The sequence below is a fragment of the Monodelphis domestica genome, chromosome 4 (genome assembly GCF_027887165.1).
Source record: "Monodelphis domestica isolate mMonDom1 chromosome 4, mMonDom1.pri, whole genome shotgun sequence".
Classification (NCBI taxonomy): domain Eukaryota; kingdom Metazoa; phylum Chordata; class Mammalia; order Didelphimorphia; family Didelphidae; genus Monodelphis; species Monodelphis domestica.
The window spans coordinates 129,206,254-129,230,037 of NC_077230.1; the positions used below are offsets into that span (position 1 = coordinate 129,206,254).

The 23,784-nt window shown below is 36.3% G+C and overlaps 1 protein-coding gene across 3 annotated transcripts in view; it reads left to right on the plus strand.

Annotated features, from left to right (window-relative positions):
- The first annotated feature begins 1,754 nt into the window (after window positions 1–1,754).
- The window catches only part of SLC35F5 (solute carrier family 35 member F5), a 69,159-nt gene continuing 47,129 nt past the window's right edge, over window positions 1,755–23,784 (plus strand). For all 3 annotated transcript variants that reach the window (XR_008911168.1, XM_056793763.1, XM_056793762.1), the window contains exons 1-6: window positions 1,755–2,090; window positions 5,171–5,261; window positions 5,419–5,560; window positions 8,279–8,422; window positions 14,744–14,806; window positions 18,634–18,715. Coding sequence is in view for 2 of the 3 variants with exons in the window: in XM_056793763.1 (XP_056649741.1) it covers window positions 2,051–2,090; window positions 5,171–5,261; window positions 5,419–5,560; window positions 8,279–8,422; window positions 14,744–14,806; window positions 18,634–18,715 (562 nt within the window). In the remaining variant the exon portion in view is untranslated. The remainder of the gene's footprint in view (window positions 2,091–5,170; window positions 5,262–5,418; window positions 5,561–8,278; window positions 8,423–14,743; window positions 14,807–18,633; window positions 18,716–23,784) is intronic.

Genomic DNA, 23,784 nt, shown 5'->3' on the forward strand with positions numbered 1-23,784 from the left:
CCTATGACCTGAAAGATCAGTTCACTTGATTCTCTGTCCTTTTTCTTTTCTATTCTAGGAAGATTTCTGGGATGTGGAAAAAAAAAAAACTTATGTAATGAAACTGAAAAAATGAAATTGATTAAATTAGGATCTCTTTGGTGGGCTGATAGGTAAGGTCTCAAGCAAGCCATTCTTCTTTCACTGAAAAAAAATTCAGGCACTATGACACAATGGAATGGGACAGGGTAGGAATCTGGAGCCTTGGGTCCAAATCCCAATTCTAACCCTTGTTAACTATGTGACCATTGGGAAATGACTTCATCTCTTTGGGTCTGTTCCTCAGGCTTAAACCATTGTCTTATGAAACTGATATGCCATTTCTAGATTTACTCTCCCCTTCTTAAGTAGGGAGGTATTTACTTATCTATTCAGAATTCTTTGCCTAGAGCCCTTGTGACCTGATATTACCATGATAGCCTACATTTGTAAGAGTCAGTCTATGACCATAGAGTTTATTTATATAATTCATTTGAAGTAAATATACTATATTATTGTAGCTACATTAATTAGGAAAGTCTATCCAAACAGCTATCCCAAAGTGGAGTTAAACTAAGTATAATCTGTTTTTTTTGCTTTAAGATTTAGTAGGGTCATCATGGTATAGCCAGAAGGGTAGTGAATCTGGAGAGGACCTGCCTTCAACTCTTTAACTCCATGAATTGCAAGGCAAATCTCCTCATTTCTCAAGGCTTTAATTTACTACCTATAAAATAAATGGGGTGTAGAAGAAATGTTCTTTAAGATTAAATCCAATGCTAAATCTATGAACTGTACAATGGAAGTTCAGGATAGATGAGATTGATCTCATCTCACCAATTTTTAATCCAGGGGTTTTCAACCATTTTTGGACATGTTATGGATCCCTTTGACAAGCCTGGTGAAATTTTTCACGTTTTTAAATATTGGAAGAAAATGCGAAATGTCAGTTAAAGATTAAATATGTAATCCCTCCTCCCCCACTCAAGTTCAAAGAGGAGCTCAAGGGATCTATGGAAGCTAAATTAAAAATTTAGTTCTAATCACTTCCCTGAAACATTAGCTCTAAGACATCTCTTTGTAGCCTTTATTAGTTCCGTACTCATTCTCAATGCTGGCAGAAGTTAGGATCCTTCCTTCAAAACTAGCTTGATGGTTTTATGCATTTCACTGAATCTTTTCCTAGCTTGCATTAAAATGATATTTGGGGGTGGGGGGCAGCTGGGTAGCTCAGTGGATTGAGAGCCAGGTCTAGAGATGGGAGGTCCTGGGTTCAAATTTGAACTCAGACACTTCCTAGCTGTGCATGACCTGGGGCAAGTCACTTGATCCCTATTGCCTAGCCCTTACCACTCTTCTGCCTTGGAATCAATATTCCAAGACAGAAGGTAAGGGTTTCATTAAAAAAAAAAAAAAAAATATATATATATATATATATATATATATATATATATATATATATATATATATATATATATATATATATATATATATATATATATATATATATAAGGGCTGGGGGGAGGGGGAGGGGGCTTAATCGACCTCTGCCCTAATGCCTTTCTTCCTAATTCTTCTTTCTTAGCCCACAACTTCCTCTGGGGCAAAAGCAGATGACCCAGAGGTCAATTTTTCCTCAATCCAAAAACTCATCCCAAATTTAACACCACCACAGCCCTGACAGAGGTGTGGCCTAGTTAATTAAGCTCTTGCGACTGCGCAGAAATCACCGGTGACGCTAGCCTGACATTGAGGCCGGGTGTCCAAGAGGGGGCGGGGCCGGAGCCTGAAGTCAGCTCCCTTCGGAGTTTATTCTCCGCCCCCTCCTTGGGGTTCCGAGGAGAGAAGCGATTGGGAACTCTTTCCCTCTAGGAATCTAAGAGGCTTAAGCGGGGCCTAGACTTCTCCCTTTCTCAGTTGGGAAAAATGACGACCTCGCGGGTTCAGTGAGTCCCCTCTGCAGGCGTCGGCCGTGGCGGATTGATCTAAAGCGACGGAGGGGGGGCGCGGCCCGGCCCAGCCGCGGCCGCTCATGGTGTCGCCACGACGCCATCGCGGCGCTGGAGAGCCAGGTAGGGAGGGGGGAGAGGGGAGAGGGGGCAGGGAACCAGCCCTGCAGGTGGGGACCGACGACGGTGGCCGGGAAGGCGGGGGGGGGGGTAGGGGGAAGCGAGCTGCACGTCCTGCCGTGCCGCGCCGCGCCCCTGACAGCTCCCAACTCCTCCCTTTCCCTCTTTTCCCCTCCCCTGGTCGTTTACCTTTGCTTTGCATTAAACAAACAAAAAAATTGAAACCCTAACTCCATAGTTCATCCCCTCCCCTATTTTTAGGGCGGCAATTGGAGTTTCGTGAGTGACCCTTAGGGGAGGGAGTGGGGACGGTGGGCGGACTCAGTCTAGACTCGGGTCGGGACCCTAGGGTAGAAGAGTAGGAAAGTTCCTTAGGGGCACGCGTCCCGGGCCACCACCCAGCTTGGGCATCCTCTCCACAGCTGTTTCCTTCTCGCTTCATTTTCGTTTCCTGTGAGAATTGTTGAAACGGGGACACAATTTGGGAGGTGTGGTTATAGGACAGCTTTGGCCAGGCTGAGCTTCTCTTCTATACCACCCAAAACATAAAATTTCTCTCATCAGGACAGGGGAGGGTCTTTCTTTTGACCTTGGGCTAGATAGATATTTTTTGCAGCCCTCGGGTAGGGTTTCATGGAAAAGTGGATTCTAATTTTGGGGGAGGAACAAGAATAGTTATGATTTCTTTTTTTTTTTCCCTCCCCTTGGCTTCGCTTTTTAAGATGTCTCATTTGATCCTTAACCCTTGAAAGGAGGTGCTATTATGATCCTCATTTTACATATTAGGAAATCGAGGCGTACCAAGGTCAAATGACTTCTTTGTCACATGACTTTTAAGTGTCTTTGGCTGTATATGAACTCAAGTCTTCCTGACCTCAGGCTCAACACTGCAGACAGTTTAATTATGAGAGTTAGCATTTTCTTACAGTTTCTGGAAAGTAAAATACAGTCTCAGACACTCACTTAGCTGTGTGACCAAGGGTAAGTCTCTTTTAAAAAAACCCTTACCTTCGGGCCTGGTATCAATTTTAAGACAGAAGAAAGGTAAGGGCTATGCAGTTGGGCTTAAGTCTCAGTCACATGGGAAGTGTCTGAGGCTAGATTTGAATACTGGCCATCCATACTCCTACCCTGATCCACTGTAAGACCTAATTGCCCTATGGCAAGTTTTTTACCCTCTTTGCTCCAATCTACTGGAGAAGGAAATGGCCTTTCCCAAGAAAAATCTCATACATGACTGAATAACAACAAATACAAATATTATTTCATTTGTTCCTTTAAAACCATCTTGAGAAGTAGGTGTTATTTCCATTTACAACTGAAGAAACTGAGGTAGTTAGAAGACTTGCCAAGGGTCATACTGTAGTTAGCCACCTCTTGCCCTGAGACAATTTGAATTCAGGCCAGCATTCTACCCACTGTGCCTTCTAGCTGCCTCACCTACTAAGCTGCCCTGTTCATTTTGAATCCTTTCAGTTACGTTCAGGGTTTTGAGTCTTCCTGACCCTATTTGGGGTTTTCTTGGCTAAGGTACTAGAGTGGTTTGCCATTTCCTTCTCTATCTCATTTTTTTCTTTTTTTTTTACTATTGAGTAACTGAGGCAAATAAGATTAAGTAATTTGCCCAGGGCTATAGAGCTAGTGAATCTTTCTGACTTCTGTCATCTGTGCTATTATTATCCCCATTTTACAGATAAATACATGAGGTTGAAGAGATTAAATGAGTTGCCCAGGTCACAGGTATCTGAGATGTGATTTGAATTCAGATCTTCTTAACTTCACTAGCCAGGAATTACCCTAGGTTATAGCCTTCCTGATCTCTATCTCCTGGCTCCTCTGTCTTCTTTCATATCCTATCTAAAGCCCTTTTTAAGAAACCATTTCTGAATACTCTTTAATACTTGGTCCTCCTTTTCTGTTCATCTCTAATTTATCCTGTTTATATCTTATTTGTACATAGTTGTTTGCACGATTCTCCCCATTGGATTGGGCTCCTTGAAAGTAGAGATTGTTGTCTTAAGTTCAAATCTGGCCTCAGATACTTCTTAGCTATGTGACCCTGGGCAAATCACTTAACCCCTATTGCCTAGTCCTGTGATGATGAATCTATGGCACGGGTGCCAAAGATGGCATGCAGAACACTCTCTGTGGGCACTTGTTAAGAGAAAGGCAGAGGGACTCAAGTGGAGCTGCACCCTTTCCACCATGCCTGATACATTTTTTCACATCCCCCACTCCTCTGCCCAGCATCCCAATGGGAGCACTTTTCCCCTCCCTTGTGGGGTAAGGGTAGGGGTGGGTGTGTCGTACCCAGCATGTGGTAGTGGTGGGGCATGCAGGCATGGCACTGGATCTGGGGGTGTGAGGTGGGGCAGGGCAGGCCCAGCACTCCATCTCTAAAAGGTTTGCCATCACTGGCCTAATCCATGCTACCCTTTTGCCTTGGAACCAACACATAGTATTGATTCTAAGAAGGAAGGTAAGGGTTTTAAAAAAAATAGAATTGTTTCTAGGGGGAAGTTTGTTTTTGTATCCCCTCACTTAGCACAGTGTTTTGCACATTGTAGACATTTAAGAAATACTTCTTGACTGATTTAGCAACAAGGTGTAGTCTTAGAGCAGTTGTATTCTAGGGAACTGATCATGTTGTTATTTCACTAGGTCATATAAATCAGTGTTTATTAAATTTCCTCCTACATGCAGTATGACGAATGTTTTATTCTATGTGGGTTTCTCATTTTTGAGTAATCTTGATTTATAACCATTATCTTTTAAAGTTTATGGAAAGAAATTTAGATTCATTCCATGTACTTCTATCCCTAGTGCCTAGCACAGTGCCTGACAAGTACTGTTTAAATACTTATTGATTCATCTTTTTTTATTTATTTATCTTTAGAATCCTCTTAAATAGATGTATTTGAAGGGGGAAGATGAGGAATGCAAAACTTTTATTTTTAGTGTAGGAATTTTCATTATCACCAGTTTCAGTGATCTTGGAAGCTGTTTTTAAAATGTTATACTTTAGTATATTTTTCAAATTTTTGCTTTTTGTAAGCTTCAGCCTTTGTTTTTGTTGTTTTTAGGTGTTTTGAAGTCTTCGGCCTGTGATAAACTCAATTGTGCAAAGTTTTCAAACTTTTCTCTCCAAGACCTCAAAAAGGCCTTTAAAGGGAGGTCAGTTCAAGGCCCTTTATTTGCTTCATGATTGTGAAATAATTTGCATTTATATTAGGTAGCAAGCATAAACTATTTCTATTTTGCTAAATTGCTCACTTTTATGTGGTTATTTTCCACATATGTTTTCTAATATGGCCTGTATTTAATTTAATAGACAGCAAATGGTGTGGGTATTTATCATGAACCGAATGAATTCCCAGAGCAGTGCCTTTACTCAACGAAGGCGAATGGCCCTTGGAATTGTTATTCTCTTACTTGTGGATGTGATATGGGTTGCTTCTTCAGAACTTACTTCAGTAAGTAATTTAAACTTTTTAAGGAATAATTTTATTTAAAACCCCCCTGCATATATCTAATAAAAGAGTAGATTTATAAAAGGACTAGTCTATTGTGGAAATTTTTATTTTTCCCTTGATGTGGTATTAATTTTAGCCCAAGTTTAAACTGAAAGTTTGATTTCATCTGATTTCCTTCTATTCAATTAGGAAAGGTAATATGAATGGACCTCATTTTAAGCTAGATATATGACATATTGATGTATATTTTCCAAATAAGTATTTGAAGCTGTTTCTTTATGCTAGTAAATATGTCTGAGGTGAATTTTGTGTTTTTTTCTAGTATGACATATACTGGCTGCAAAGCAACTTTTATTCAATGAATAGACATTAGATTTTTAAAAAAAAAGCTAAACAAAATAATAGAATTTTAATATATCCATTAGTATATCTCTTCCCAGTTTTCTCAGTGTTTGTTGATGATGATGTTGAAAATAGTGTGAAATGCTATACACTGTGTAATTAATTGATTGTTTGGAGTCTTGCTTTTTTTCTCCTTGAATTAATATCATCTGAACTTATTTGATTAATAATACTTCTTATGAAGATAACAGGTTTTTTTTTCCTTTAGAAGTAACTAGATCTTAATTTAGTCAAGTTTTGACTTTGTATATTTAAATATAATTAACAAGTCATTATTTAAATGGTAAAACTTAGTATCACACTTATAATATGATAGCTACAGTAGAGCCTCATATTTACCTACAGAGGATGACTGAAATCTTGGATATAAAGGAACACCTGGTGGCTCTCTATATATGTATTCTCCTTGTTCCTGCCTCTTAGCTTGGTACTCCAAGCCCATCCCCATCCCTCAAAAAAGCGAAATTGAAAGTGGGGAGTAAATGAAAGTCAAAACAGAAGAGATCTCTACAGTGCAGGCATTGGTGCTTAGTGGTTGAGCCAGGTTAACTGAAACTACCTATACATGAATAAGGGGGCCCTGCTGCCTTTAATAAGTTTGTTGGTTGCCTTCTTAGAGCTTTGTTAGAGTACTTTAGAAAAAGTTTTTTTGGGGGGTAGTTAAGGTTAGGATTAGGGGTATAGAATGTGATTTTGTCAAGAAAAAAAATTTTTCATTGGTGAAGTTGATAATCTTTATGACTTAAATGCTTATTAAGATAGCATGAATTTTGGATCTTGAGAAAAGAAATTGTTTAAAAGTGGTAAGGATATGAATCTTTGCCTATACTAGATTTTAAGAAAAATAGTTCATTTGTTTTTACATCAGTTAAATAGTAAAATTTAGTAGAAAAAGAAATGTCATTCAACCTTAATTTATATGGAGTCAAGTAAAAATAATAATTTTATGTTAAAGTTGTTTTATGTTGCCTAACAGCCTTCCTAACGTCTTTCCTTCTATCTAGTTAGTTGCCAGTGCCTATTGAGTTCACTTCCATAATATTGCTTGCATATCCATATATTTTTCTCCACTCATGCTACTGCTTCCTCAGTTCAGGCTTCCCTCACCTTTGCTCTAGATTATTGTGAAAGTCACTTCACTGGTCTTTCTGCCTCTGGTTTTTATCTATTCTAATTCATTTTTCACACAGTTGCCAAAATAGTTTTTCTAATCCATGCATTTTACCTATGTTCAAAATCTTAGGTGATCCTCTGATACAGGCTTTGTATCCTGGCATTTAAAGTCTTCTATTTTCTAGCCCAGTTGCACTACAAGCTGTTTTCTAAATTTGACATTTTGTCATCTTCTACCTTTGCATTTTCACACAAGCTATCACCTATGCCTAATATTCACTTCCTCAGCTTCTTCCTTCTGAATCCTCTAATGCTTAGCTCTTTTGCTTTCTTCTCATTGATGCCTTCTCAGAACTCCCATTTACTAGGTTTTTTTCTCCTCAGCTTACTTTATTTTTACTTCAATGCTTACATTTTCTCCCCAGTAGAAATGAAAGGCTCTTGAGGATAAGGACTGTTTAATTTCTGTCTCTGTCTCACTGGTGCATGGCACAATACTTTGAACTTAGGGCTTTAATAAGTGTTTAATTGAATTAGATTGAATTAATATGAAAGAAATACTTTAATATATTTCAGAACTTAAATTCTTGTGTATTTTGTTTTTGTACTCCCTGGCTCCCCTCTTCTCCCCCAATTTGTTACCTTATGTACAGAGATTGCTTCTTATTCTGAATTGTCAACCACATAGACATTTCAAACTTAGTCATATTTGCATTTTAAACTTTTGTTGACTTATTGCTTTTTTTTTTTAACCCTTACCTTCCACCTTAGAATCAATACTATGTATTGGTTCCAAGGTAAAAGAGTGGCAAAGACTAGGCACTGGGTGTTAAGCGACTTGCCCAGGGTCACATAGCTAGGAAGTGTCTAAGGCCAGATTTGTACCTAGGACCTCCCGTTTTTAGGCTTGGCTCTTAATCCACTGAGCCACCCAGCTGCCCCCTGACTTACTGCTTTTTTTGAATTTACTTTACTTATTACTCTTTAGTATATCATAGCTGCAAAGGTGCACTTTTATAATATGTCTCTTATTGCAAAATAAGATTTGCAGCAAAATGTTTGACAAATTATTTTCATGGTCATTTTTTCATTATTCTCTTTACATTTTTGATAAATTAAAAAAAAAACTGTAACTGTTTTAGTAAAGACTAATAGCAAGATTTAGTGGTCTGATAATTGTCTATATAATTTTTTTCCCTACAGTATGTTTTTACTCAGTACAATAAACCATTCTTCAGCACCTTTGCAAAGACATCGATGTTTGTTTTATATCTCTTGGGTTTTATTATTTGGAAGCCATGGAGGCAACAGTGCACACGAGGATTTCGTGGAAGACATGCAGCTTTTGTAAGTTTCATAATTTCCATGTTTGGAGGGGAAAGAGAGTGTATATGTTTTTTTAAACTTGAATTTGTTTTTATTTTATTCCAGCAACAAATCTTCACATAAGTTTTCCATGGTTACATGATTCATGTTGTCTCCCTCCCATCTTCCCTCTCCTGTAGTTGACAAGCATTTCCACTGGGTTTTACATGTGTTATCAGAGAGTGTATACATTTTATCAGAATTAAGAGATTTTTAAATTTCTATAAAGCAGCCACGTCTTATTTGCCAGTGGTATTAGGTGGGTTAGGGTGAAATAGTGTTAAAAAACAAAAACAAATTCTGATTATAACTATAGTTTTAATTTTTTACTTAAAACAAAAACTGTTAATAATGAGCAAAATAGACATATTAGAATTTTATCTCTTCCTTTTCCAATATCTTTGAGAGAATGGTCAAAGACTAATGAAATAGCCAAAAAACAAATGTAGGGAGAATAAAAAGGGAAATGGAGATGCAACCAATAGTTTCAGGAATTACAGGCTAAATAATTAATAATGTCTAACTGGTTGCAAGTTGATTCTGTACTAGGTATGATGGTACTATATATACTTTGAATTCTTGCTAACCAAGTGACTGGCAGATATTTTCAACTCCAGAGTTCTGAGCTATACCTATTGAATGTCTGTTCTGCCCAAATTTTGACATTAAATGGTGAATCCCTACTGGGGGTGGGGGGCCCGAGGTGCTGCACTTTGAGGTTGTTTAAATTAGGATGAATTGGCTTATGCTGGAAATGGAACAGGCTATAGCTGCTGTCCTCATCAGTATGAGACAGATCTTTGAGAAGTCTCTTGTAGTTCTGGTGTTTAAAAAAAATAAGAAGAGAAAGGGGAATGTACCCCCACAGGGAGGAGGCCTGGTCCTTTTGGTATGGAGAGGGGGAAAGAGAGGAGAACCCCCCCTTCTTCCACAAAGCGGGGTACACGGGAGACAGCAGATGTAATGGGTTGGCTCAGAGAGAAGAGAGGGGGTTTGAAGATTTTCCTCCTTCTGCCTTCTCTTGTTAGCTAAAGCTGCTCTCCCCAATTTGCTCTTGTCCCTCTTGTCCCCCCTCCACTACTCGAGACCAAAAGGTCTCCCCTTGATCCGTTCACTCACACTCAGCTTGGGGAACAGATAACTTTTTTTAAAATTTATTTTTTTAATTTTTTAAAATTTTATTTGGTCATTTCCAAACATTATTCATTGGAAACAAAGATCATTTTCTTTTCTTCCCTCCCCTCCCTCCCACCACCTCTCCCATAGCCCATGCACAATTCCACTGGGTATCACATGTGTTCTTGATTCAAACCCATTTCCATGTTGTTGGTATTTGCATTAGAGTGTTCATTTAGAGTCTCTCCTCAGTCATATCCCCTCCACCCCTGTAGTCAAGCAGTTGCTTTTCATTGGTATTTTTACTCCCACAGTTTATCTTCTGCTTGTGGATAGTGTTTTTTAGACCCCTGCAGATTGTTCAAGGACACTGCATTGCCACTAATGGAGAAGTCCATTACCTTCGATTGTACCACAATGTATCAGTCTCTGTGTACAATGTTTTCCTGGTTCTGCTCCTTTTGCTCTGCATCACTTCCTGGAGGTTGTTCCAGTCTCCATGGAATTCCTCCACTTTATTATTCCTTTTAGCACAATAGTATTCCATCACCAACATATACCACAATTTGTTCAGCCATTCCCCAATTGAAGGGCATCCCCTCGTTTTCCAATTTTTGGCCACCACAAAGAGTGCAGCTATGAATATTCTTGTACAAGTCTTTTTCCCTATTATCTCTTTGGGGTACAAGCCCAGTAGTGCTATGGCTGGATCAAAGGGCAGACAGTCTTTTATCGCCCTTTGGGCATAGTTCCAAATTGCCCTCCAGAATGGTTGGATTAATTCACAACTCCACCAGCAATGAATTAATGTCCCTAGTTTGCCACATCCTCTCTAGCATTCATTACTTTCCATAGCTGTTATGTTAGCCAATCTGCTAGATGTGAGGTGATACCTCAGAGTTGTTTTGATTTGCATCTCTCTGATTTATATATAAGAGATGTAGAACACTTTTTCATGTGCTTATTAATAGTTTTGATTTCTTTGGCTGAGAACTGCCTGTTCATGTCCCATGCCCATTTATCAATTGGAGAATGGCTTGATTTTTTGTCCAATTGATTTAGCTCTTTGTAAATTTGAGTAATTAAACCTTTGTCAGAGGTTTTTATGAAGATTGTTCCCCAATTTGTTGCTACCCTTCTGATTTTAGTTACATTGGTTTTGTTTGTTCAAAAACTTTTTAATTTGATGTAGTCAAAATTATTTATTTTACATTTTGTGACTCTTTCTAAGTCATGCTTGGTTTTAAAATCTTTCCCTTCCCAAAGGTCTAACAGGCATACTATTCTGTGTTCACCTAATTTACTTATAGTTTCCTTCTTTATGTTCAAGTCATTCACCCATTCTGAATTTATCTTGGTGTAGGGTGTGAGGTGTTGATCCAAACCTAATCTCTTCCACACTGTCTTCCAATTTTCCCAGCAGGTTTTATCAAATAATGGATTTTTGTCCCAAAAGCTGTGGTCTTTGGGTTTGTCATAAACTGTCTTGCTGAGATCATTTACGCCAAGTCTATTCCACTGATTCTCCTTTCTGTCTCTTAGCCAGTACCAAATTGTTTTGATAACCACTGCTTTAAAGTATAGTTTGAGATCTGGGACTGCAAGTCCTCCTTCCTTTGCATTTTTTTTTCATGATTTCCCTGGATATCCTTGATCTTTTGTTCTTCCAAATGAACTTAGTTATGGTTTTTTTCTAATTTAGTAAAGAAGTTTTTTGGTAGTTCAATGGGTATGGCACTAAATAAGTAAATTAATTTGGGTAGGATTGTCATTTTTATTATGTTAGCTCATCCCACCCATGAGCAATCAATGTTTTTCCAATTATTTAGATCTAGTTTTAGCTGTGTGGAAAGTGTTTTGCAGTTGTGTTCATATAGTTCCTGTGTTTGTCTTGGCAGATAGATTCCTCAGTATTTTATATTGTCTAGGGTGATTTTGAATGGTATTTCGCTTTCTAATTCTTGCTGCTGAAATGGGTTAGAGATATATAGAAATGCTGATGACTTATGCGGGTTTATTTTGTATCCTGCAACTTTGCTAAAGTTGTTGATTATTTCTACTAGCTTTTTAGTTGATTCTCTAGGATTCCTTAAGAAAACCATCATATCATCTGCAAAGAGTGATAGCTTGGTCTCCTCATTGCCAATTTTAATACCTTCAATTTCTTTTCCTTCTCTAATTGCTACTGCTAGTGTTTCTAGTACAATGTTAAATAATAGAGGTGATAATGGGCATCCTTGTTTGACTCCTGATCTTATCGAGAAGGCTTCTAGTTTATTCCCATTGCAGATGATGTTTGCTGATGGTTTTAGGTATATACTGTTTATTATTTTTAGGAAAGGCCCTTCTATTCCTATACTTTCTAGTGTTTTCAATAGGAATGGGTGTTGTATTTTATCAAAGGCTTTTTCTGCATCTATTGAGATAATCATGTGATTTTTGTCAGTTTGCTTGTTAATATAGTCAATTATGTGGATGGTTTTCCTAATATTGAACCATCCTTGCATTCCTGGTATGAATCCTGCCTGGTCATAGTGGATGACCCTTGTGATGACTTGCTGGAGTCTTTTTGCTAGTATCCTATTTAGGATTTTTGCGTCTATATTCATTAGGGAGATTGGTCTATAGTTTTCTTTCTCTGTTTTTTTGACCTGCCTGGCTTTGGGATCAGTACCATGTTTGTGTCATAGAATGAATTTGGTAGAACTCCTTCTTGGCCTATTCTGTCAAATAGTTTGTTTAATATTGGGATTAGTTGTTCTTTGAATGTTGGATAGAATTCATTTGTGAAACCATCTGGACCTGGGGATTTTTTCTTAGGGAGTTCTTTGATGGCTTGTTCAATTTCTTTTTCTGAAATGGGGTTGTTAAGGTAATTTATTTCTTCCTCTTTTAGTCAAGGCAATTTATATTTTTGTAAGTATTCATCTATATCACCTAGATTGCCATATTTGTTGCCATATAATTGGGCATAGTAGTTTTTAATGATTGCCTTAATTTCCTCTTCATTAGAGGTGAGGTCTCCTTTTTCATCTTGGATACTGTCAATTTGGTTTATTTCTTTCCTTTTTTTAATTAGACTGACTAGTACTTTGTCTATTTTATTTGTTTTTTCAAAGTACCAGCTTCTAGTCTTATTTATTAAATCAATAGTTCTTTGATTTTCAATTTTATTAATTTCTCCTTTGAGTTTTAGGATCTCTAATTTAGTCTTCATCTGAGGATTTTTAATTTGTTCACTTTCTAATTTTTTAATTTGCATGCCGAATTCATTGACCTCTGCCCTTCTTAATTTGTTAATATATGAACTCAAGGATATAAATTTCCCCCTGAGTACTGCTTTGGCTGCATCCCATAGGTTTTGAAAGGATGTCTCGTCGTCATTTTCTTCAATGAAGTTATTAATTGTTTCTATGATTTGTTCTTTAACTAACTGGTTTTGGAGAATCGTATTGTTTAATTTCCAATTAATTTTCGATTTACCTCTCCATGTTCCCTTACTGATTATTATTTTCATTGCATTGTGGTCTGAGAAAGTTGCATTTATTATTTCTGCTCTTTTGCACTTGTTTGCAATGTTTTTATGCCCTAATACATGGTCAATTGAACAGATAACTTTTAATGTTAACTCAATCAGGAAATACAAAAGGAATAACAGGCAGGGAAGAATGGGAAAAGTAAAGTAGGGAAAGGGGGTCCCTGTCTCTATCTAAACCCTTTTCCTCCCTCCTTGAGTTTGGGGGGGGAACTCAGGCCTTGGCAGCCTGAGCCCCCTTGAGAGAGTCAGGTGGACTCACCCCTGGGCAACAGGAGCTGAGGTAAAGTTTGCTCAGGTTTCTCTTCAGAAAGTCCCTTCAGTTGGGGGGATGATTTCCAGTCACCAGCAGGAAAAATGGGTAACCCTCAGGAGAAAGTCTTTATCCACCTTCTCTCTTTGATGTCTCCAATTGGAAAGACCTTCAATGCTCTCCAGCCAGAGTCTTCCCTCCTCAGGATTTCACTCCTGGGGCCCCGCCCCCATAGAGGTGATCAATTTCACATACTCTTCAGTCTGGCACTTTTTCTCTAGTGCTAACCTCTATCACACTGGCCTAGACCACCTGGGGAGACACATGCTTTTAAAAAAGAAAAAAAGAAATGAAAAGAAGTTGACTGTGCACAAAATAATCCAGTATTTTTATTAAGAAAAAATAGCATATTGCAAACTAAATTTCAGATGTTAAGTGAATGAAATTATCCACTTAACATTAAAAGAATATTATAAAAACTCCATCATGGCCCAGAAAGAATTAGAAATTGCCAAATTATTATACTTTCTTTTTAGAATTGAAGTGGGGGAAAAGGTGACATTGAAGTAATGAGAATGAATATCTCAAAGCTGATCTTTAGCATTTTTTTCTTTAGTTATTCTTTTGTACTTTTCCAGTGGGGATCTTGAGAAAATAATTACCTATTTGTCAGAAATGCCTTATTAATTCTTTCTGTTTTTGAGATGTAGGTCAAGGTTAGTGAAATTGATTACAGGTTAATTTTGTCCTTTTTTTTTCTTTTGGTATACTTTGGCAGATTAACATCTGAATTTGATAATAACATTGAATAGTTTTATTTTTATGGAAAAATATTATATGACTAGAATTTACTTGGAAGGCCTGGAACTTGAATACTACCCATGGAGCATTTTAAAAAATTTCTTAGACCAATATTTAGGATATACTTTTTCCAAACATTTTTAAAAATGAAATTTTCTAGTAACTTAAATTCTGTTAGAAAATGTTCTTTGGTTTATGTGAGAAAGCTAGTGGAAGGAAGAGAGGGGGAGAGAGGTGATTGTCTTAGATTGATGAACTTTTTTTTTTCTAAACCCTTACCTCCTGTCTTAGAGTCAATACTGTTTTGGTAAGGGCTAGGCAATGGGGGTTAAGTGACTTGCCCAATGTCACATAAGTAGGAAGTATCTAAGGCCAGATTGAACCTAGGACCTCCCATTTCTAGGCCTGACTCTCAATCCACTGAACTACCCAGCTGCCCCCAGATTGATGAACTTCTTGAGGCATTTTGACATGTTCCCTGACCCATCATAGAGTGCTGAATTAAGAGTAGAGTTACTTCTGTCCTTGATAAATTCATGGTAAATTTTGATTTATGATTGAGTTTAACTGAATTTTGAGCTAGTTTCCCTATTTTTAGTTTGCAGATGCTGAAAGTTACTTTGCTGCTTGCACTACAGATAATACCATGAATAGTTCTTTGGTAAGTTTTGCCTGATTTGGAGAGGTTAGTATTTATATCTCTCATTAAGTGAGCTGCTCTATAACATTTTAAAATCCTATTTTGATATTTGTTTTGTAAGAATTTTTAAGAGATTGGCTGTAGATTAATGATTTTATTAAATTAAAAGTATTAGGAGGAAAAGAGGGAAAAATAGGAGAGAGAAATAAAAGGTACTTTATCTGCCTAATCTCTTGCTGTCATTTTGGGTCTCATTGCTATACTTGCCACTGGTCCAGTTAGCATCATCAATAGGCATGTCAACCCCCTATTTCCTCCTCACTTCACCTTTACACAGTTTCTTCTCTACCCACTAACTCTTACACTTCACATCTCAGGAGCCAGCCATAGTTTTCTAATTTGCATGGGCTGCCCAGGGGGCAGTTCCTGGGAAATTTCTCTGTTGTCTTGCAATATTGTTGGCTGCCTTGCTCCATTTTTCCAGCTGTTGTTCTACCCTTGTGACTAAATTCATCCAATTTAGCACTTACTCATCGCTTGCAGCCCGAGTTCAAATTCACTGCCAGTTACCTGTAGTCAAAAAGGGGAAAATGATAAGTTTTTTCACAGTTTTAATTATAACAATATTAACAAGTGGGGAGATTTTTATAAAATGATTAATTTCTGATAAATAAAAATTTTACCTTTGAATGAGAGCTTAGAATTCAGCTTGTTTGTTTTTTTTTAATAAAAGATAGTTGAATTATTCATATAACATTTATAAAAAGATTTTTTATTCTGCCATAGATAATATGATCAAAACTGAAAGGAATTCTCAGAATAATTATGTTCAGAAAGACATCTCATTTATTCTAGAGAATATGTGGCATATACTTAATTGTAAAACATTTTAAAATTGAAGTGAATATAGTAATGCCCAAGTTATTTGACTGTCACATATCTGGCAACCTCTACATAGTGGTCTAACACTTACCTGAATATAAGCAGAAAAGAATCAAAGAGAAGAAAATTACAGAAAACACTATGTGGTTAACAAGATCCACTCACAAACTAGCAAGCAATGGCTATCAGTAACATGTCTTTTTGGTACCTAATTCACAAATTGTTGGAGAAATGGTAGTGAAAGGAGAAAGAAAAGAAAAGGAAAGAGAAACAAAGAATGATGGAGGAAGTAGATATTAGCTTTTTTTTTTTATTCTTATTTGTCTGAGGAAGCTTGGTGAAGCAGGGAATACACTATTGAACTTGGAGTTAGGAAGATCTGAATTCAAATCCAGCCTCAGAAATTTACTAGCTCTGTAACCCTGGATAAATCACTTAATCTATGCCTTCCTCAGTTTCCTTAGGGATAAAGGGGAGGATAATGAAGTGCTATATAAATGCTAGTTATTATTTTCACCCTCTTCATGAAGCTTTAACATACCTGACTAATGCAATATGCTCTTAGTTGGTAACTTTGCCTCTATTCACTGCTATCTGCAATCCTTTTTCAGAATAGCTTCTAAGACATGAATCTGACCATATTACTTTCCCTTACTTAAAACTCCTCAATAAAATGCTCAGCCAGTTATTGAAAGTTCTTCAAAGTCTGCCTCCTATCTACTCTTCTAACTTTATTTCATATTTCTCTTTTTTTACATATTCAAACTGCTGGTTAGCTATTTCCCACATATGACATATTATTCTCTGTCTTCATGGTTTTGCACAAATGGTCCCCCACACACGTAATGCACTCTGTCCTCATTTGTGCATCTTAGCTTTCTTTAATGCACAACTTGGGTATTATCTCTACAAAAAGCTTTTCCTCATTCTCCCACATTTATTAGCCCTAGAAGTTATTTTTTTGTCACTTTTTAAAATATATCTAACATTGTGTAGGTCTCATGTATCCAAAATGGGGCAGATAGAGCTGAACTGTGGAAAGGGGTAGAGACAGGTTTTGGTTAGCCATTTCATTGACTTACATAGCTCCCTCAAGGGATGTGCCTGAAATTTCTTTTCCTCAAAGTAGTATATTCAAGTTGTTAAGAAATCATATGAATAAGGGGGACCCTGTAGAAAGTAAAAGAAAGTGTATGTAAGCAGTGGTAGTATGTTATTGCCTTTGCGGAAGAGAAAAATATTTTTATGCTTTAGAAATGTCTCTTAATCATCATCATCATCATCAATTTTTGAGCTATCTATTAGGTATAGGGCACTGGAGGTAAGAGATAATTGGTCAGGCCCTGATCTTATGGGGCTTACAGTAGACTGATATAGATTACCAGTGTCAGGGAAGAACATTTTATAGTTAAGATATTGGCTTCCTTCTCTTTTATACAAATAATATTCATACACTATGTAAGAGGCATGGGTTATTTTTTCTAAAACAAATTGGATAAGCAGAAATTCAATGTAACAAAAATATCTTTCAAAATCTCAATCAGTGGCACAGAGTAGTGGGATTTTGTTGATCTCTCTTGTTTTAAAATCACTTCCTCTAAGGAGAAATTTTAAAGAAAAAAAATTTCTGAGTGTCATTATCAAAAGCAATATTTATTGAGGGCTTTCTGTTAGCATTATGCTATCACTTAACTTTTTTTGTTTCATGGATCCCTTAGGCAACCTGGTGAAACCTATATGTTGCTTTTCAGAATTATGTGTTTAAATGCATGAAATAAAATAAGGTTAAAAAGAAAACCAGGTATATTGAAATAAAATTGGAAATTTTTTTTCATTAAGGTTCATTGACTTTCTGACATCTCTCTTTGGATCCCAGTTAAAGAACTCCTGCTCTAGAGCAGGGGTCCCCAAACTTTTTACATGGGGGGTCAGTTCACTGTCCCTCAGTCCATTGGAGGGCTGGACTATAAAAAAAAACTATGAACAAATCTGTATACTGCTGTCTGGGATAGCGGAGGCTGCAGCACTGGCTGTGATGGGCCTGTCACACCTTGCACAGGCCCATCACCATCACCACTATATCGGGCAGCAGTATACCCAGTACAGAATCCCCTCCCCCAGATCACTGCTCACCATGCTGACATCTTCCATTGTGCAGCCACGTAATCCTTTGCTTGGCGCCTCATTCTTGTTCAGTTACTCTCAGAATAAGGCACCACGCAAAGGATTATGTTACCGGAAGCAGTATATTGTATGTGAGCAATGCCACGCTTTGCGGCGTCACCACATACAGTGCTCCTCTCACTGACCACCAGTGAAAGAGGTGCCCCTTCTGGAAGTGCGATGAGGGCCAGATAAATGGTCTCAGTTTGGGGACCCCACTCTAGAGGGTGGTCAAAGAAATGGAAGACATAGTCTATCCCCTCAAGAAGCTTAGTCTACTTGAGGGGATAAAACATACATTGAAACACTAAAGAACTTTTACAGTGCAACAGATTTATATAGGTTACCTAAGAATGTCTTGAGGTTTATAAACAGAAGTTCTTTGTTAATCTGGGAAAGTTTTATCATACAGGATAGATGTTATTTCATAAGTGATGGAATGGAAACAGTTTGGGAAAGGAGAAAGCTATCCCATTGAGGGAAAAGCTTTCAACTGAGTAGAAAATGAGGGGCAGAAAATAAATTTAATCATTATAAATATTATGTCAACTTTTCTACTAGATAACCAAATCAGACTGTTGAGTTCTTATACTTATTAGCATCTATTTGACTTAATTGCATTCTTTTACATATCAATAGCTTTTAAAAATCCTTAAGTTCAGTTTATAGAAAGTTATATAAGTCTTATGGATAAAATTTCATAATTATACCTGTGTTTTAATTACTACCTACATAAATTTTACATAAAATTTAATTGATATACATTTTTTGGTTTAACTATACTTGTTATTTTTTCATATCAGAGTGAACCTCTGTATGTTCCTGTGAAATTTCATGACTTGGCAAGTGAAAAACCTGAACGTACAAATGGTGAGAATGAAAAAAGTAAGTAAAATGATAATTTCTTACATTCATCATAAAGTGTAGATATTTTATCAATGCCAAAATCTGTTTTTAAATAACCACACAATAAGTTTCATTAGGTAAATTACAATTTTATGCTCTCCTTTTCAAATATAAGTTGATTTTTTTGGGGAGTCATTTATTAGAATTTACTTTAAGCATATTCTATAGGAAAGATGTTTAATAAAGTCTAGTTAAGATCCAATTTTCATGTCTGATGCCTTTTACATTCAAAATAAGATTTAAAAGATGTAAAAGACTAAGTTACAGTAATTATTTGTAAAAGTAGATGTTAGTATAGCATTAATCAAATTTAATTGAGGCACTCAGTATCTTGTTGCATAATTCAGCGAATGTGATTGTTATATTGGAGAACTACTGAGATATAGAAAAGTTGTATGACTCCTATCTAATAATTGCAAAAAGGAATGAATGCAAAAAGCATTTAATAATGGAACCTTTGGGAACTTCTATGAAATGGGATAAATTAAAATATTTTAAAGTGAATTTGTTATATATGCCAAATCTTTTCCTTTTAGAATTGATGGAAACTTTTGTACATAGAGGCAACAAATGACAGAGGTGTTTGGTTTATTTTTTTTTTTGACATGATTGTTGGTGATTCCTAGGTGTGATTTTTATTGTTTTTAAGGATCAGCTTTATTTCTGTAGGAAGACATTTCTGAAATAATTATGAAAGACAATACAGAAATTTTGATATGCTAAGTTTCCAGTTTCCCTTTCTACACCATCTTTAATAGTTCATTCAGGGCGTAAGATGAGGTAAAGCTATCATTTGAACATTACTTATTTCTTGAACAGAAACATAACTTTTGGGCAAAGTGCTTTAGTTTATGCTTTGTGTACGCTGTATGAGAATATTTATAGCTAGCATGTTCAATGAATAAACACAAATTATTTTTAAATAATGCTATATATAGTATCACTTTATATTGATGTGAATGAATCCAGATGTGATTCAGAAAAAACTCTTAGACCTTTTCTCTTATTACCTCCTAATGTTATCTATTAGAGAAGCCTCTGATAAAGGGCAATTCCAAAACTTTGAATTAGACAAATGATACCTTACATTATTTATACCTTCTAGGTAATCTCTTAGAAAGCAGTCATGAACTCTTAGGATTAGACTGGATTTAAGAGTTTTTTTTATTCTGATCTCTTTTTTTGGAGACAAAATAAAGCTGTTTCAGAGTGGGGGAAGTTATACAAATTAGGATGATAAAAAATTGGAAACTATACATATGAATGGAAGAATCCAACTTTTAATAATTTTTTTAAAAATTCATTCTAATGAAAGCCTACTCTCCTTTAGTTGCCAAGCTCTTTGATGTTCTAAAGGGAGATGAGAGGTACAGTAGTATAACATGAAAGTGAGAGACTCATGTACACAACACACACACAAAATATTAGAGATAAATGAACATTTTCCCTCAGTGAAAAGTGTAGCTAATAAGGTTATCCTTGCAGTGGTGACTCCTACCTTAATTAATTGTTATAAATGATCTTAAAGAGGGAGTAGAGTTAAATAACACAAATTGCAGATAACATTCTTCTTCCTGACTGTGAAATTTCAAGCTTTTAACCAGAAATATTTTAAGATTTTGCAAATTAGTAAAGTATGTTATATGAGCTTCATTGTGGCAAATGTTACATAAATCTTTTAGAGTATGCTTATGCAAATGACACAGATTGTTGTGCTATAAGCTTAAACTTAGATTTGTTAAATAATTTTAGAAGATTTCCTAAAGAAATATACATTTTTAGGGGGTAGCTGGGTAGCTCAGTGGATTGAGATCCAGCCCTAGAGATGGGAGGTCCTAGGTTCAAATTTGGCCTCAGACACTTTCCAGTTGTGTGACCCTGGGCAAGTCACTTGATCCCCATTGCCTAGCCCTTACCACTCTTCTCCCTTGGAGCCAATACACAGTATTGACTCCAAGACGGAAGGTAAGGGTTTAAAAAAAAAAAAGAAATATACATTTTTTAAAAACCCTTATGTTCTGACTTAGAATTGATGCTAACTATCAATTCTAAGGCAGAAGAATGGGAAGACCTAGGTAGTAGGGGTTAATTGACTTGCCTAGGGTCACATAGCTAGGAAGTATTAAAGACCAGTTTGAACCTGGGTCCTCCCAGACTCCAAGTCTGGCCTTCTTTCCACTGAGCCCCCCAGCTACCCCTCAAAAGAATCATTTTTAATGTGTTAGTATAACAAAAAGGACAGCTAATATTCCTAAAGTATTGGAAACAGAATAGAAAATGATTTTTTTCTGTCTTTGTGTTGTAAGATTAAAATTAATATCCAATAACTCTTAAGTATTATATTTTATAAGATTTAATAATAATCACTTGAAGTAGAAAAAATACAAGAACAAAAGTAAAGGCCTGAGTAAAGACACGTGAGAAAAATTCTCCTGCCTGGGACTCACCCCACCTCCATAAACGGCAATCAGAGGAAAAGAACCTGAGAGGGTGGAGTTATACAAAACTTATATCCTCCCTACAATAGCAAATAGCACATGATTTAAGAAGGAACATGGGAAACTGGGAAAGAGAGTTCTTGGGGAGAGAATTCTAATTACACAGTGTGAAACTATGGAATATTTTGTGTATTTGTGATTACTTTACCTCAAAAATGAAAAAATGGTGTCCAGAAAAAGCCAATTAAAATGACTTGAAGGCATGGAGGAGAGATTGAAAAGATTAAGATTATAGTCTAGAAGGGCAAGGAAGAATAATTAGAGTTTATTTGCTTAATAATAACCACCTAATATATGTCAAAGACTCTATTAGGATCTGAGAAGAATAAACATTAGATGGCATGTTTTTTGTCCATAAAACCTAAATAGAGGAATTATATATATATATATAATTACAAGGTAAAATGGTAGGTATGTATGAGATTCAGACTTCTGCTATGGGAGTTCAGTATGAAGGAAGACAACTTCTACCCAAGGTAATTTACATACATAGAGTAAGAAGTATTTGATGCAGGTTTTGAAAGATAAATATAAGTGAAACAGTGGTGAACTGAGTAGAGGGTTTGATCAAACAAGCCACAGACAGTAGCATGAGAAGAAGTATGGTGGCAGTCAACCACATGACAAGAGGCATGATAAATTTGGCAGAGATGACAGATATGTGAAAGAGAGTAGTGTGAGATAAGATTTGGGGTGTGGAGAGATTAAAAAACTTTGCCTAAGAATCGGTGATAGCTATTGAAGATCACAACAGAATAGGTAAGTTAAAATAGAAGTCCTTCATTAAATTTTAGAATAATGTGATTAGAAAGCATTCTTTGAAGTTAAAAAAGAGGAACTTTAGAACAAATTAAAGTCCAGGATTTAGGATACTTATTTTTAGAGATTATAACTCTTGATTAGACCACTGAATAGTGGATAGTGGATGGACTTGGAATTAGATAGGACTGAGTTTGAATCTTGTCTCAGGTACTTCCAGCTATATAACTCTGGCAAGTCACTTAACCTCTGAATGCCTCAGTTTCCCCATGTGTTAAATGAAGACAATACTAGCATCTAGTTCACAGAGTGTGAAAAGAATCAAATGTAACAAGCACTTTGAAAGCCATAAAACTGCTATTTATTTATTTATTTGATTTTTTTTTTATTTTTGATTTGATTTTTCTTTATTTTTTTTAATTTGAATTAATTTATTTACAATAATCACATTATTTCCTCCCCTCCACTCACCCTTCCTGCAACCGATGCACAATTTCATTGGGTATTACTTGTGTCCTTGATCAGAACCCATTTCTATGTTGTTAGTATTTGCATTAGGATATTCATTCAGAGTCTACATCCCCAGCCTTTCTTCGGTGTTTTTACTCCCATGGTGTTTCCTCTGAATGCGGATAGTGGTTTTTCTTGTAGATTCCTCCAAGTTGTTCAGGATCACTGCATTGCCACTAATGGAGAAGTCCATTACATTTGATTGTACTACAGTGTATCAGTCTCTGTGTACAATGTTCTCCTGGTTCTGCTCCTCTCACTCTGCATCAATTCCTAGAGGTCGTTCCAGTTCACATGGGATTCCTCCAGTTCATTATTCCTTTGAGCACAATAGTATTCCATCACCAACATATATACCACAGTTGGTTCAGCCATTCACCAATCAAAGGGCATCTCTTCATTTTCCAATTTTTTTTTTGCCACCACAAAGAGTGCAGCTATGAATATTCTTGTACATGTCTTTTTCCTTATTATCTATTTGGGGAACAAACCCAGCTAAAGCTGCTATTTAAATGATAGCCTTTATCATTATCATCATTATTATTTTGACAGGTATATTCATGGAGGGTTTAGTGTTATTAGGTAAAATTTTTGTATAATGTTTGGGAGTTCATTTCTTCCCTTTGAAATTGACATAATGGAGTATATCTGCTTTTGTCAGAGGTAATGCACTAGATTCAGTGGATCCTGAGTCTTGTCTAGTAAGGCATTTTTACATGATTGTTAACTTTTATAATTATTCCTTGTGGAATTATCAGAAAATTTTCAGACTCTACCACATTCTGAGTTTGCATACAATATCCACTTAAGCTAAGCTTTCTCAACACAGGAAGGGCCTTCAGATGCCAACTAATAATTCTTGCACGGATCTCTCTGCTGATGCCACTAATTCAGGAAAGCATTATAGTTTTCATTATCTTGAAAACAGATACATATAACATTTCCTTCAAGCGTTAGGCTTACAAAAAATTATTCTGTAAGCTTCCAAAGTAAGGAGACTTAAATTCTGGTCTAGATCAGGGTTCTATAAATGCTGAAATGGTAATGTAATCCTATTACTTTTATGAATCTCTTATTAATATGCATAACAGACTGAATAACACTTTAACAACTGGTCATATTTAGAAACTTAAATACCAAAGAAACTGGCTGTTTTTTTTAATGATATTTTTACTTTGGGTAGCTAGTTGGGACAGAGGATAGAGTGCTTGGCTTGGAGTCTGGAGTCCCCGAGTTCAAATCTGGCTTCAAACTCTTCCTACTTATGATCCTGAGCAAGTC